General features: G+C 38.2%; 1 protein-coding gene across 2 annotated transcripts; it reads left to right on the forward strand.

The window, feature by feature from the left end:
* Positions 1–506: 506 nt before the first annotated feature.
* TM4SF18 (transmembrane 4 L six family member 18) lies at positions 507–14,395 on the forward strand. Of its 2 annotated transcripts, XM_009201531.3 has the most exons (6): positions 507–1,152; positions 1,258–1,451; positions 4,775–4,864; positions 6,268–6,410; positions 10,437–10,617; positions 11,382–14,395. In XM_009201531.3, exons 2-6 carry the CDS (start codon positions 1,275–1,277, stop codon positions 11,394–11,396), a joined length of 606 nt encoding a protein of 201 aa, XP_009199795.2. In that variant the 5' UTR covers positions 507–1,152; positions 1,258–1,274; the 3' UTR covers positions 11,397–14,395. The 2 variants fall into 2 exon arrangements, with proteins under 2 accessions (XP_009199795.2, XP_009199794.2); XM_009201530.3 differs by having other exon boundaries at positions 508–1,451.
* Positions 14,396–16,159: the final 1,764 nt, after the last annotated feature.

Consider the following 16,159-nt stretch of genomic DNA (forward strand, 5'->3'; position numbering starts at 1 on the left):
CCAAGAAACCTCTTTGGAACCTGTACTGCTAGTTTCTTTTTCTTTCTTTCTTTCTTTCTTTCTTTCTTTCTTTCTTTCTTTCTTTCTTTCTTTCTTTCTTTCTTTCTTTCTTTCTTTCTTTCTTTCTCTTTCTTTCTTTCTTTCCTTCCTTCCTTCCTTCTTTCCTTCCTTCTTTCTTTTCTTTCTTTTCTTTCTTTCTCTCTTTCTTTCTCTCTTTCTTTCTCTCTTTCTTTCTTTTTTGAAATGGAGTCTCACTTTGTCACCCAGGCTGGAGTGCAGTGGAATGATCTCGGCTCACTGCAACCGCCGTCTCCCAGGTTCAAGTGATTCTCCTGCCCCAGCCTCCGGAGTAGCTGAGATTACAGGCGCCCACCACCATGCCCGGCTAATATTTGTATTTTTAGTAGAGATCGGGTTTCACCATGTTGGCCAGGCTGGTCTCGAGCTCCTGATCTCAGATGATCCACCTGCCTCGGCCTCTCAAAGTGCTGAGATTACAGGCGTGAGCCACTGCACCAGCCCTATCTTTGTTTTCTTAATAGTAGGGAAAATATTTATTTCTGTTATGATTTTTCAGAGAGGTAGAGATAATAGATGCAAACTCTTGGAAGGAAAGCTGTACTGATCTAACCAAGATATTTTGTTTTTCTCATCCACCAGTTCCTTTCTCAGTCCTTTCTGTATCCCTTGCAATTTGAACAAAGCTTGGTGAATAGTGAGCACATAAAAAGCATATTAGGTGAAAGACAGATACATAAAGAGGGTAAAGTCAGGACATTTTAACAAACATATCAAGCTCTAAATATAAGCCTCCTTGGTAGTTTTCTCTTTAACCCTCTCTCCACTGTTGGATGAAATTTACTACATTCAATCCCAGTCCCCACCCCAACTTCCTTCTTAACACAAGGTCAGGGTTAAGCCTTCAGTGGTTTAATCCAGAGGAAAATGACTTATTTTAAAAAGCAGTGAAAAACACCGCATTCCTTTGGCACAGGATGAAGACCAGCTCAGCTCTTCAGTTGTTGATCATTGTCTATTGTTCTCCAAACAGTAAACCACTGTTTCACACTGAGATTGTCGGCTGCGGATATATTCCAATTCCCCGGCTCCTCATGAATATGAAGTGAAGGGCTCTGACCCTGAAAGCAGTAGGTAATCTCAAAAAACAAAAAACAAAAAAAAGAGAGAGAAAAAAGGTCAGGTAGGAAGAAGAAAACTAGACTTTCTGTGGCTGTATACTCTTGAAATCTCCCACAGGTTCTAAGCAGGGCAAAATGGGGTCTCGGAAGTGTGGAGGCTGCTTAAGTTGTCTGCTGATTCCGCTTGCACTTTGGAGTATAATCGTGAACATATTATTGTATTTCCCGAATGGGCAAACTTCCTATGCATCCAGCAATAAACTCACCAACTACGTGTGGTATTTTGAAGGAATCTGTTTCTCAGGCGTCATGGTAAGTGTGACTTTGGAGACTTGGGAGCGAAGGGGGAGTTGTAATTGAGACTTACCTTGTACCTGGTAAAAATAATGAACAATGGAAAAATCATTTGCTAATCTTGGGTGTCGGATTTGAAAGAGGGATGGGGATGAAGGGGCAGGTAATCTGCTAGGATTTGGGGCATAACTCTGTTTTCAATAAGCTGCTCAGCAATGCAGCTTCAGTAATGCAGGAAATTAGTCCTAATGAAAGTCTGTGGGACACTGGCCTGTAAAAAGAGAATGTTCTCATGAACACTGCATATCAATTTAAGCTATTTGATCTTCAGTGGCATTACTGTTTTCTAGAACAGATTTTCTGTCTGCACTCATGTCTTTCTAGCTTGAATGGGCTTTAGGACAGCATGAAAAAAAAGCAGCAACTTGGATATTCAGACAAACCTGCATGTCAATCTAAGTTCTGTTGTTTGTGCCATGGACCTTTAGCACGTTACTCAGTATCTTTGAGCCTCAGTATTCTAATGTGAAAAATGTGAATAATGGCATTTTCTTTTCAAGATAAAATATATATATAGATAAAGTGCCCAGGAGAGAGACTGGCATGTAGTAGATACTCAGTGACTGTTGTAATTATGATTATTAAAGAATGAGCTGTGTCATCATTAAATAATCCTACATTGAGACCCTAATAATGGAGGGAGTTTTTGAAAAGTAAATTGAATTATCAATGGTAAGAATCCATGAACATTTTCCTGATGACTTTGTGTTCTTTAAAAATAAACAAACTGATAGTAAATCATGTTGGCAACTCAGAGGAAAAGACAATTTCCTGGTCAAGTCATTTCTTTTTTTTTTTTTTTAATTCTTTTTTTTTATTATTATAGTTTAAGTTCTAGGGTACATGTGCACAACGTGCAAGTTTGTTACATATGTATACATGTGCCATGTTGGTGTGCTGTACCCATTAACTTGTCATTTACATTAGGTATATCTCCTAATGCTATCCCTTCCCCCGTTCCCTCCCCATAATAGGCCCTGGTGTGTGATGTTCCCCTTCCTGTGTCCAAGTGATCTCATTGTTCAATTCCCACCTATGAGTGAGAACATGCGGCATTTGGTTTTCTTTTCTTGCGATAGTTTGCTGAGAATGATGGTTTCCAGCTGCATCCATGTCCCTACAAAGGACACAAATTCATCCTTTTTTCTGGCTGCATAGCATTCCATGGTGTATATGTGCCACATTTTCTTAATCCAGTCTATCACTGGTGGACATTTGGGTTGATTCCAAGTCTTTGCTATTGTGAATAGTGCTGCAATAAACATACATGTGCATGTGTCTTTATAGCAGGATGATTTATAATCCTTTGGGTATATACCCAATAATAGTGCATTATGGACTGTAAGCTAATCAGACCACCAATAATGTAGAAGAAAATTCATTATGATCTATTTCTACGTGTTTTAGGGGTGTTTAATTATTATATTTGAACAGCTATGTTGTAAAGCAATTTTCATTTAGTTATTCATTTTGCATATTAAATTAATAAACTTTAAAATATTAATATCCAATGCTATTGAAGCTGCTATGAAATAAGTACATAACTAATGTTGGCTGCACTACAAATAAGTGTCAGTCTTTTGGGGAAGAGTTTGGTGTAATATATCAAGATCCATGAAAATGCTTATGTCATTTGACTCAGTAATCCTATGTCTCATGATTTATTCTGAGGAAATCATCCAAAATAAGGAAAGAGCTATGTGCACAAATGATTGTGGCTGCATTGGTATAATAGCAAATAATTAGAAGAAGTATCTTACAGAGAAGTAGTGAAATAAATTATGGTACATTGACTTCATACAGTGGTGAAAATTATAATTATGAAGATGTAACAACATGGAAAATGCACATTATTTCATGTTAAGTGAAAAAAGGCACAACAACGTTGTGGGTAAATTACTATTGCAGCTGTGTCAAATAGACACATGTAGGAAAACACCAGAAATAAATGCATGGAGACACACAAGGGTGGTGGAATTATGTGTAATTTACCTCCATTATTCTTGACTCCTCTATATTGCAGTTATATTTTAAAACAAAAAAAGAAGGCAGTGTCTCTTTCGACAGTTGATGCCTGAGCAATAAGACTACAGGCTCCAGGTCTAATTATCTCTATCAGTATTGTAATGAAGCTGGTTACTATGCTTTGGCCTTGTCTCATCATTGTTTCCCTCAATATGCAATTGCAATAGATGGAAGAGCTGCAAGACATAACTAAGATTAGACCAGAATTTCTTTCAGTCTGTCATAACTAACGATGTTGGACGGAGGGGAATATAGGACTCTTTTGCTTATATTCCATGTGAAAATTAAAACTGGGAAAAGAAACCTGTTCTCTATTTTTTTCATTTTCCAGGAATTATTAAAATATATTACTATAACTGCATCAAATCCTTTTAGGAGAAAAGGAGAAGAATATAGGTAAATAATTAAATGAACAAAAAAATTAATGAAAGCTGAAGAAATTTGGAAACTAGAAACATTGGCTACAAAGAGTAAAATAACAGTGAACTCAGCTGTAGGATTCAGTCCTGAATAGTAAGAGTAAAAACCGGGTGGAGAATTTCCCATAAGCAATTCATGGTCTATATCTAGCCTAACCAGAGATTATAATGGTAAAGAAATACATGTTCTTTCCAGAGCTCTGGCCTTTTGCCTAAAATAAAATTTTAAAAAGGCAATAAGATGCACTGATTCTCCCACTTTGTTGGCTTGATACAGACAAAACACAGTGAAACAATTTAAACCTGAGATGGTTTGAATGCATGGGGAAATTGAAGTCACTTTAAAGAGATATGGTTTCAGGTTAACTGAGCCTCTCACCTGCATTCCCAGAGGACAGTAAACGAAGAGAGGTTGGCAAACTACCAAGCCTGCTGAATGATTTTCCTTGGTTCTCCACAACTGAGTCATTGAGAAAGGCAGGTTTTGCTGCCCAGGGTGGTATTCTCATGTCCATACCATTTACTTCTCCTTAATCCCTTAATCATTAGCTTTTGATGGTTGCTAACCATGATAATGATAGCTAACATTTATCAGTCACTTACTATCAATCAACCACTATACTCAAAATGTCACATATATTACCTCATGACAACCTCTTGATACGATTTTATAGAGAAGGTGTTTCAAATTCACACAGCTAGAAAGTGGCAGAGCTTGGATTCAAATCCAGATCTACCTGACCCCAGAGTCTATGCTTGAAGTCACTGTCCTCTGATTATAAGCACAAATGTAAACGAGCATTTCATTACTAACATTTTATGTCTTCCCTCCTATAGATGCTTATAGTAGCAACAGTTCTTCTGGTACTGGAGAATAATAAAAACTATAAATGTTGCCAGAGTGAAAACTGCAGCAAAAAATATGTGGTAAGAGCAATAGTTTTTTGAGGATGGTTGAGTGGGTTCCAGCTTTCTTTCCTCTCACTCAGAAACACAAAAGTATTGACAGTATTGTACCCTCACTACTGTTGAGTACGGTACAGAGATCAAGAATTTACTGCCAAGATCATCTTCCATTTTGCTTAGTCTTTCCTCCATCTTTGTTCTACTGATGCGCTTTCAGAAAATCAACATTTAAAGATACCTAAAATTAGGAAATCTTACTTTTTCCTAACTGAGTTTCTATTAGTCTATTTTTTCTTTATAAACTTTATTGAGGGCTAAATTACATATAATAAATGGCATCCATTAAAAGTATGCAATATCATGAGTTTTAACAGTTGACTATACCTATGAAACCACCATTGCAGTCAAGATAACAGAATATTTCTGCCAATTCCAAAAGATTAACTGTTGATTTACTTTTTGTCATTATAGATTAGTTTGTATTTTATATATGTGGAATCACACAGTATTTGTCTTTTTTTATCTGTTTTTTTTTCCATCCAGGATAATAATTTTTAGATTCATCCATGTTGTTGGGGTTATGTGATGTGCATTTTTTAAGTTGGCACTTTAAAAATCATTAAAATAGTATCAGGAAGAATAATACAACCAAATTTTCTTTTTTTTTTTTTTTTTTTTTTTTTGAGACGGAGTCTCGCTCTGTCACCCAGGCTGGAGTACAGTGGCGCGATCTCCGCTCACTGCAAGCTCCGCCTCCCGGGTTCGTGCCATTCTCCTGCCTCAGCCTCCCGAGTAGCTGGGACTACAGGCGCCGCCACCTCGCCTGGCTAATTTTTTTGTATTTTAAGTAGAGACGGGGTTTCACCGTGTTAGCCAGGATGGTCTCGATCTCCTGACCTCGTGATCCGCCCGTCTCAGCCTCCCAAAGTGCTGGGATTACAGGCTTGAGCCACCGCGCCCGGCCTACAACCAAATTTTCTAAGCCAGTACTCCTGCATTTCTACCATTCTCCTTATCCTCTTCCTCCTCTTCATCATTATTCACACTTGCATAGAGAACTCACTCTACCTAGAAAATAACAGGTCTTCAATAGATAGTTGTGGGTTGATTGATCACGTCCTTCAGTGCATTTTCATAAGAAGTGATCATTATTTTGATATCAAAATTCCAGAAGGAAAGAATAAATTTAGTAAATTACCTAGTTACCTCTATGTGATGCCAAACAAAATGTTATTTAAAAACTTATTTGTAAGATCAAATAGGTTTGGGTTACTTTTTTTTTTAATTTGTATGTGGATATTTAGCATTGTATAGACTGCATGAGCTTGGATGAATAGGGGAATGTAGTTATCTGATAATTTATCCACAATATCCCCTTGTCATTGCATTCTATGGTACTAACCTGCTTCTGTGTTTTAATTTAGACACTGCTGTCGATTATCTTTTCTTCCCTTGGAATTGCTTTTTCTGGATACTGCCTGGTCATCTCTGCCTTGGGTCTGATCCAGGGGCCATATTGCCTCACCCTTGACGGCTGGGAGTATGCTTTTGAAGGCACTGCTGGACGGTAAGGAATAATTCCCCAAACCAAGAAGGTCAGAAAATCAGAAATACCTGGCCTCATGCTCATGCTCACGGTCATTTTCCATGATCACTTTGGGGTTCCCTGTGGCTGTTTTAGTGCAGAATTTTCCTGTTACTTTACTAACATCCAGACCAATTTGTTCTTGCACAGATCTTTGTTTAGATTTTTTTCTTCAGTCTTTTAATGCGATTTTCATTCAATGTCTTGAGGCTGTCATGGAGCTATCCAAATGAAAGGTGTGTTTCTCCCTACCTCAGATTAAAGTCGTGTGGTTACTATGGTCTGATCTGGTAACAGCTGGAGCTTATGGCCTGGCTGGATCCAGGAACTCAGTTTTGTTTTGTGGCCAGGTTGGACATGTGGTCTGTTACAACTGTGAAAGGGCTTGGGAAGGAGAGAAACCATGGTGCTCTTGGATGGTGCCACTCAGGGCTATAGTAGGAGGGATGATAAAGAGATAGAACAAGGCAGGGTGAGCAGGAAAGTGCAGTCTGTGATCCAGGGACATGATTAGGTGCAGGAGTTTGTGGAATGAGCCAGAGCTTATGCAGTTTTTACTAGAGAAGTGTCTAAAGTGGTGGTCTTGCTCAGAAGGCTAGTAATTCAGTCAGGAGTCTCACAACCCAAACCCAGATCTCAGAATGCCTCACACTAGCCTTGTGCTGGGCTTATTGGATTCCCAGCACCAGATGCAGATTAGGAAGTAGCAGGGCCCAGAAAGAAATACAGAAGAAGTCCATTGAATCTCTCCTTGTTTTTATCCTGTGCTCAGAATTCTAATGGAGTAAAATGAGGGAATGTCTGTACCATTCACTGGGGGAAGTTATATTTTCTTCTCAACTCTCCATGATTGGCTTTATTGTTCAAGGCCCATGTCCATCTGAGGTCTTACATGTGCATCTAGGCCTGCATGGCAGAGTTACTTCTGTGCCTGTACCTGCCTTCATTCTGAAGATTTTTACAGGGTGCTACATACCATGACCTTTCTTAGCAAACATGAATCTCCCTCAGGTCAGGAAAACCTAGATAATAACCTCAGGCTTTCCTGAGAAATTGGAAGAGGCACTCCTGGAGGACTGACGGGGCTCAGTAAAGAGGATCCTAATGTAGAAATTCCCACTAGGTGCGAAAGAACCCTTTTTAATGCCATCAGCCCCTGAACTTTTCCCTACCTCAAAATCAGAACTTCCCCTTTTAAGTCATGACTCTCTAGGCTGCCTGTATGCCCCTCCATTACTCCCTTAAGCTGCCCCGGAGGCTTGTTTTCACCTGTTTCCATCTATGTAAAAATGTTTAAAGGTGAAACATTGATAGGAGGCAACACAGGGAAGCTAAGTCTCTGGTCCCCTCAAGAAGTTTCCAAGGCTTGACAAATACAGTGTGGAGCAGGTGTTAATATTGAATTGTGCATATCAATTATTCATTTTTGCATTTATTCAGCAAATATTCATTGAGCACTGACTAGGTCCAAGCCTTGCACTAAGTACTGGAGAATCAGAGGTAAATCACACAGAGTCCTTTCCCTCCAGAAACTCACACAGACCTGACAGAACATTCTACTGAGATGGAAACCTTAAGGTGAATGAACATTGCCATTGGAGTACAGGTCTTTGGTGGTTATAGATCGAGATTCAAGTCCCTCCCTCCTACTTATAAGCTACACGACCTTAGATAAGTATCTGGCTATCTTTGAGCCTCTGTAAGTTGGGGACAATAATCACTTCTACCTCATAGAATTTAGAATTAAATGGAAGTAATGGACAAATGTGATGTGATAAATTTTCAGGTTTTATTATTAACATTATTTCCCTGTATATTCCTTTATGCCACATGACATTCCCCACCTGCCAGGTAGCCAGCAGGTTTAGTCACTGCCATGGTGGCTGGTGAGGATCCTGAGTTAGTTTTCATTCAACAAATACTTACTGATCTTTACAATTTGTCAAGCATGATCTTAGAGCTTAGACCTGGCAATTCAGAGTGAACAAAACATAGTCAGTGCTCTCAGAGTACACAGCCTGCTAAGGAAATAGAAATAGATGCAGATACAGATGCAGCCACAAATAGATATACAGATACAGATAGAATTACAATGAATGAAGTAAATGCTGCCATAGAGCTGCGTGTGGAGGTAGTGGAGGGAGTGGGTGTCAGGGCAAGCTTCTATGTTCCTCCCCAACCCTGCCAGGGCACTTATGCCCCTCTGCAGTTTACAAGAAGGATTAAACAGTATCATAGTCTGGGAAAAAAACAAGAGCCTTGCAATATCGGGGGAACTCCTGCCAATATTTCAGTGTAGGTTCTTTCTATTTTCCATAAGTGTTGGCTGGCTGAGAAATAAAGAGAAAGAGTACAAAGAGAGAAATTTTACAGCTGGGCTGCCAGGAGTGACATCACATATTGGTAGGACCATGATGCCCACCTGAGCCTCAGATCAGCAAATTTTTATTAAGGGTTTCAAAAGGGGAGGGGGTGTAAGAACAGGGAGTAGGTACAAAGATCACATACTTCAAAGGGCAAAAAGCGGAACTACTAATAAGGGTCTAACAAAGATCACAAGGCAAAGGGCAAAAGCAGAACTACTGATAAGGGTTGATGTTCAGCAGTGCATGTATTGTCTTGATAAACGTCTTACACAACAGAAAACAGGGTTTGAGATCAGAGAACTGGTCTGACCACAAATTTAACAGGGCAGAGTTTCCCAACCCTAGTAAGCCTGAGGGTACTGCAGGAGACCAGGGCATATCTCAGTCTTTATCTCAACCACGTAAGACAGACATTCCCAGAGTGGCCATTTATAGACGTCCCCCAAGGAATGCATTCATTTCCCAGGGTATTAATATTAATAGTCCTTGCTAGGAAAAGAATTTAGTGATATATCTCCTACTTGCATGTCTGTTTATAGGCTCTCTGCAAGAGGAAAAATATGGCTCTTTTTGCCCAACCCCTTAGGCAGTCAGACATTATGGTTGTCTTCCCTTGTTTCCTAAAAATTGCTGTTATTCTGTTCTTTTTCAAGGTGCACTGATTTCATATTGTTCAAACACACATGTTTTACAATCAATTTGTACAGTTAACAATTATCACCGTAGTCCTGAGGTGACGTACATCCTCAGCTTACAAAGATAGCAGGATTAAGAGATTAAAGACAGGTGTAAGAAATTATAAAAGAATTATTTGGGAATTGATAAATGTCCATGAAATCTTCACAATTTATGTTCATCTGCCACAGGTCCAGCCGGTCCCTCCATTCGGGGTCCCTGATTTCCTGCAACATTGCAAGTCATCTTGTTTTAAATTGCTAGATGATCTGTGCAGAGCATGTACTAGGAACAGTCTAGACAAGGGATCTGGAGGGACTTATTTCCCTGGTGGCTGAGATGGAGATAGGGGCCAATGGGGATATGAGATAGGTCTAGGGAAATTTAACAGAAAACCACATCTGTGTTGTACTTTACAGGTTCCAAACCACTTGTATACACACTCTTACCAAATATTCACAATTACTCTGTGGTTAGATATTTAACCCCATTATCAAGATAAGAGTCTGTAGGCCAGAAGGGTAAAGTTCTTTGCTCAACATCCTACAGATCCAGGAATTCTGATTTCATATTCAGTGCTCGTTCCCATTGGAGACAAGAGCTATTGGCAATATAAAGTAATTCTCAGAGTGTCTCTATTTCCTGGAGCATTAGAAGGTAGGAGATAAATAAAGGGGCAGAAAGAGTAAAAAAGAAGGAAGTAGGAAAGAAATGGAAGAGGGAGAAAGAAAAATGGAGAGGCCATGAGGGTGGTAAGGCAAGCACAACATTTATAATAAACTATGTATCTAGCTCAGTGCTATGCATATGATGTGTCCAATATGTGTATCTGAATGGTTTTTAAAATACATTAATTCATATCTAATAACTATATATTTTAGTCACACAGTAATTTCTCAAACATACAAATACCTGTAGCTTTCTTCCTTGGACCCAGTATGTAGATTTGGCCATGGGTTTCTCTCAGTTTCCTTACAGATTCCAGCATATGGATTCAGTGCCTGGAACCTGCACATGTTGTGGAGTGGAACATCATTTTATTTTCCATTCTCATAATCCTCAGTGGGCTTCAAGTGATCATCTGCCTCATCAGAGTAGCCATGCAATTATCCAAGATACTGTGTGGAAGCTATTCAGTGATCATCCAGGTAACAGATTCTCATGGGCACCTGTAGCTCATCCATATTATCCCCACTTCCCAGGATTCAATGAGGCTTTCTGAAAAGACTCTAGAATTCCATCACTTTCCCCCCATTTCTATCGCCCTCATCTTTATTCAAGCTCTACTATCTCATTTTTTTCTGATATCCCAATGTGTCTTGGCTTATGTATAAGGGTTGAATCAACTCAGTAATTGTAAAATCTGCATTTCTTGTTGTATGGTAAGGCTTCATAAGTGTTTTGAATGAGCAATGTTTTAGTATTCTACATAGAGATAACTCAAAGCATGAAGAAATTTTACCATTTATCAAGAATTTCCCTGTTCATAAGATAAGCAAAGGCTCCTAACCTTATCTCTTTGAAATAACTTCTCTTCTGAATGCTGCTACATTCAACTAACAAACCTTTATCTTGAGTGCATAGTGAGTGCTTTTGAAGAAGAAGGGAAATATGTATTTATCCTATTGAAATTACTTCTACTTCATCTGCTAAAATACTAATGTTAATTTAGTTATGGTTGAAACTGCTATCAACAAGTCCAGTGAGAAGAAAAATTATGAATGAGATCTCTTGTATTTTGTTTAGCAACATAGAATGTGTAATACCTTTCCTACAAATTTCTAAGAGATGTGTTTCTGTTCTATCATATTTTGAATATGAAATATAAGTTTATGTTGCTACCTGGATTATGGATTACTAATCAAGCCAAGTTTATAACTTTAATCACTTTGTTTTTCCTTTTTTCCTGTAGCCTGGAATCATTTGAATAAGGACAAAAATGTTTTCCATTATCAAGACATGGCCATCTATCTAAATATTATATCAACTGTGTAGACTTAAGGACAATATTAGAACAATATTGAAATGATGGTGCTTTCTCCATTTGGTGTTTATTTGTAAAATTTGCAGTCCTCACTGCACATGCAAGTATGCCACTCTTTCATTTAGAATGTTTTTTAAGCAATATGCATCAGGAACTTCAGAAATATTTCTGCCCTTTGATCAAACAAATCCATTTCCAAGAATCTATACTAGGGAAGTAAATAAGAATATGAGAGAAAACTTTATGCAAATATGTATATTGCAGCATTATTTAATATTCTGGAAAATTAGAAACACCTCAAAATTCCAAATTCAGAGGAAGGATTAAGTAAAGAGTAGTACATACTGTAAATGCTTTCTGATACTAAAAAATAAAGTAAATAAAAAAGAGTACTAAATGGTTGTAAAATTATAGTCATTACAAATGATGTTTTTGAAATTATAAATACTAAATCAAAAAACAGGTCACAAATTCATGTTTACAGTATAACTATTTAAAGCAAATGAAACGCTAATAATCAAAATTTAGGATGAAAACTAAATCTAAAAGGAAATATAACAACAATTATGCTTGGTTTGGGGCATTGATGGCCCTTCTTCCCACTTTTCTATATTTTCCAAGATTTCTTTATTGAATATGTTTTACTATAAATATTTTCTAAACTCATATTTTCACTATTAAATTTTTTTTTATTTTTCCAAACTTTAAGGCATATGCTCTTTCCACATTCCTCAACATTATTTGCAAACATCATGAAATGACACTTCCATTCAACATTCAATGAGGAAAGTAGTGATATAGATAAGCCAAAAAGAGTTTTATATAAACTTATACAATCTAAACTCTTGCTCTTCCTTTCTGACTCCTAATGGTGAGTGTGATGGACTAGAAGAGGTAGCCTTAAAATAAGTGAGCAGCTAGGGAACATGCTGAATGGGCAAGAGAAAATGACCACTGACCAGTCAATACCTGTGTCAGGGGGAGGTACCAGTACCTATATTTCTTTTTAAAGTAATTAAAAAGTAGAACACTTACAAATTTTCCACCTATACATGCCATGACTTCCTCAGGGACAGTAGCCACATCTTATATTTTCCCACCATCCACAGGACCCACTACACAGTGGAGCCAGTGGGCACTCAGTGTTGAATGCTCATACCAGGTTTTCTGCTTCCTGTAGTTACCCTGCTGAACACCGCTTCCATCACAGGTGCACTGGGCCTCAACACTTCTGCTATTTCCCCATTTGTCTCCTCCATGGACACTGTCAACAATGGTCTGTCAACACCTGCTCTGTGCCAAAGCCAGGGAGTAGGCTGGGGGGATACGGAAGAGAATATCTTTCTCCTTGATGCCTGCTGTGCCAACAGCCCCCTTTAAGCCCTGTTTACAGCTTTTGTTGAAACAAGCATCTTGAAAGCAAGCCATGTTATATACCACGTGACCTTCATGCTCTGGGACCAGCTGACTGAACTGGGGCAAGCCCCAGAGTCTTCGGCAGCCTATTGTCTTGCTAGTGGCCTCTGACTTAGGCTGGAGTAAAAGACTATCCAAGCAAGACTGGTGGTTACTCAAGCATGAGAATTTGAACTAGGAAGCCAAGAATGAAGCAACTGGAGTATTACCATCAAAAAGTGGTTAAAGGATGAAGAAGGAAGCCAATATTTAGAGAGAGTATCTGGTTCATGTTAATAACGGTATCCTATTAAAAGGAAGATATGTGAACTTCTGCTCCAAAAGTTCCTAAAACTGCCTTTGCCCACAGTGACAGTGTACACTAGGCCTGGTTTCTGTTCTTGGATTCCTAGATAGTCTTTCTTCTTTGTCACTGTGCTGATCATTTCAGTAAACCCCACCACTAAATCAGTGCAGCTCTGCCTATTGCAACCAAAATGACCGAACCAAAGTCTCCCTTTTCCAGATGTTGGGTTGGAGGGATGCTAAGACAAAGATGCTTAGGCTCCAGAGTTTTACGGAGCTTCATTCAATAACACTTTACTTTCCAAAGAACTTAAACATGAGATCCGAAGGACTTGGGCCAGGAGACAAAACCACGCTACAAACACCATGTTGTACTCAGAGTGACCTCTCCTCTCTGACAGCCCAGGATTTCTCTATCAAGTCCGTAAGCTAGTCATATCCAGGACCATCTTGTTAAAGATTCTCCCAGAGTCTCCTCAGCCCTCTTGTAAACAGACTTCTGGAAGGTCCACCTCATCGGTTTGTCAGATATTTTCAGACTGTCTATCTCTTGTTTAGATTCAGCATGGCACCATACATTGAATGGACTATGAATAGATGTTTGCTGAATGACTCCAACACAGCATTGGACACATCAGGGGTACAGCCAAATGCAGCATGGTATCTCTATCAGGAAAATTAAATTTTAACACTGCCACCAAATATTCTATATTTGAAGAGTATATGCTAATTATGCAATTTTAAGTAAAAAAAGCTGAATACAAAAAAGCTGAACACAAAAAAAGCTGAATATGTGTGTTTCATATCCTTGTGAATTCAAAGTAAAAAGGAAAAAAACTCAAAAACCAAATATATGTATACAGTTTGAAGCCAAATTTTTAATTAAGTAACCATATAATTACATGTAGACATGCGTAAACCTTCAGATATGTAAAGACCAGAAAAATATTTAAAAGTTAATAGTTACATCATCTGTGGTCATAACACCCTGAAAATGCCTAATATTGGAAGCTTAAGCAGGATTGGGCCAGGTTATTACTTAGATGGGATACCAGATGCTATAGGCTGAAAAAAGAAAGCATAAGTATATACAAGTTAATACTTAATAATTATCTCCTGATGATAGGACTATGAGTTAGTTATATCTCTTTTATTTACATTGTTCAGTATTTTCAAATTTCCCTTTGAAAATGTGTTATGTACCTGAATTATTAGAAAAAATAAATGTCATTTAAAAAGCAGTGGTCCTCTAATTCTTTCTGTAAAATTCATTTAAGGAGTTAAAATAGAAAATATATATAGATATGTGTGTGACTGGCCTTCTCTTACCCTTTCCAGAAATAATCTTTCTACTTCCTAATCCTGAAAGAGAGTATTACCAGCTAATCCTAATTGAGAATGATTTATGTTTTATGCATTTCTGCACTTATTATTTATCTACTATTCTCCTTGCTTCTGTCTTATTGTTATTTTCCTAACTTCTTAAATTGAATACCTAGCTTATTGATTTTCTAACTTTCTTTTTCTTAAAACAAGCATTTAAGACTAGACATTTTTCTTTAATTACCATTTTGGCTGAATCTCACAAGCTTTAAAATGTTGCATTTTCCTTGTTTAGTTATAAATATTTTCTAGTTTTCTTTATGATTTATTTTTTGTTCCGTGAGATTTTTAATGCGCTTTAAAATTTCCAAGTATATGGCTGGGTGCAGTGGCTCATGCCTGTAATCCCAGCGCTGTGAGAAGCCGAGGAGGGCGGATCACAAGGTCAGGAGTTCGAGACCAGCCTGGCCAACATAGTGAAACCCTATCTCTACTAAAAATACAAAAAAATTAGCCAGACTTGGTAGTGGGTGCCTGTAATTCCAGCTACCTGGGAGGCTGAGGTGGAGAATCTCTTGAACCTGAGAGGCGGAGGTTGCAGTGAGCCAAGATTGTGCCACTGTACTCCAGCCCGGGCAACAGTGTGAGACTCCATCTCAAAACAAACAAACAAACAAAAAACTTTCCAAGTATATGAGTTTATGTTATGTTTTTGTGATTTTGAACTTAATTGTATTGTGATCATAGAAAGTGGTCTGTATGATTCCGATAATTTGAAAGTTTTTAAGGTTTATTTTATGATTACTTTTTGTAAATGTTCTATGTGCTGTAAAATTATGTGTTTTCTCCAAATATGGAGGTCAGAATTCTATATGTGTACTAATATTAGGTCAAGTCGTTAATTTTGTTCAGGTCTTCAATATTCTGTTTGGTTCTTTGCTTGATTTAGGGTTGCTGTGAGGATTAAATGAATATATAGAGAGAGTAATTTTATACTTTTATTGATATACATATCAGAAAACAGTATTTGGCACATAGATATGATTTATAAGTGGCCTATAGCACAGTGGAATAAAGATGTACTTTGGAGTCAAGTTGCTTGGGTTCGAATCTGGGTTCTGCCTTATTAGGTGTGCGACTTTGGTCAAGTTTACTTAACCTCTGTGAGCATCAGTTTCTCAGTCTGTAAAACAGGAATAATAATAGGGTTGTTGTGAAGATTAATTGAGTTCAAACATGTAAAGTTCTTAGTGCCTGGGTGACTTAAATCAGAACCCAGGTGCAGTTGGAGCAGATTTGGGATGGTGGGGACATGGAAATGCCACAAAAACAACAGAAGGGGAAGGGGATGGAGAAAGGTCATAGGGTCATAGAGACAGCAAAGGGTCAGCCATTTTAGGAGAGAAAGAAGGTGAAGGTAGATAGGCATTGTTAGGCTAGACAAAGTGCACAAGAGGCCAGCAGTGCCTTACCTTTTGTCACATACTTGGAGACTGTGAGCTTAGCAGACATCATATTCAGATTCCTAAAACCCCTGCCTCTGGCCTATACATTTCCATCCCTTTGGAAAGCTATAAGGAATAGGGGCAATCCAAGGTTATTATTGTGAAAACCATAACTATTTGTATTCAGAAAGAATCCTGCTAGCTCTGCTTCCTGCTTTGTGAGATGAAGCTGAAAAT

This window comes from Papio anubis, chromosome 2 (genome assembly GCF_008728515.1).
Source record: "Papio anubis isolate 15944 chromosome 2, Panubis1.0, whole genome shotgun sequence".
In the NCBI taxonomy this organism is placed as follows: Eukaryota; Metazoa; Chordata; class Mammalia; order Primates; family Cercopithecidae; genus Papio; species Papio anubis.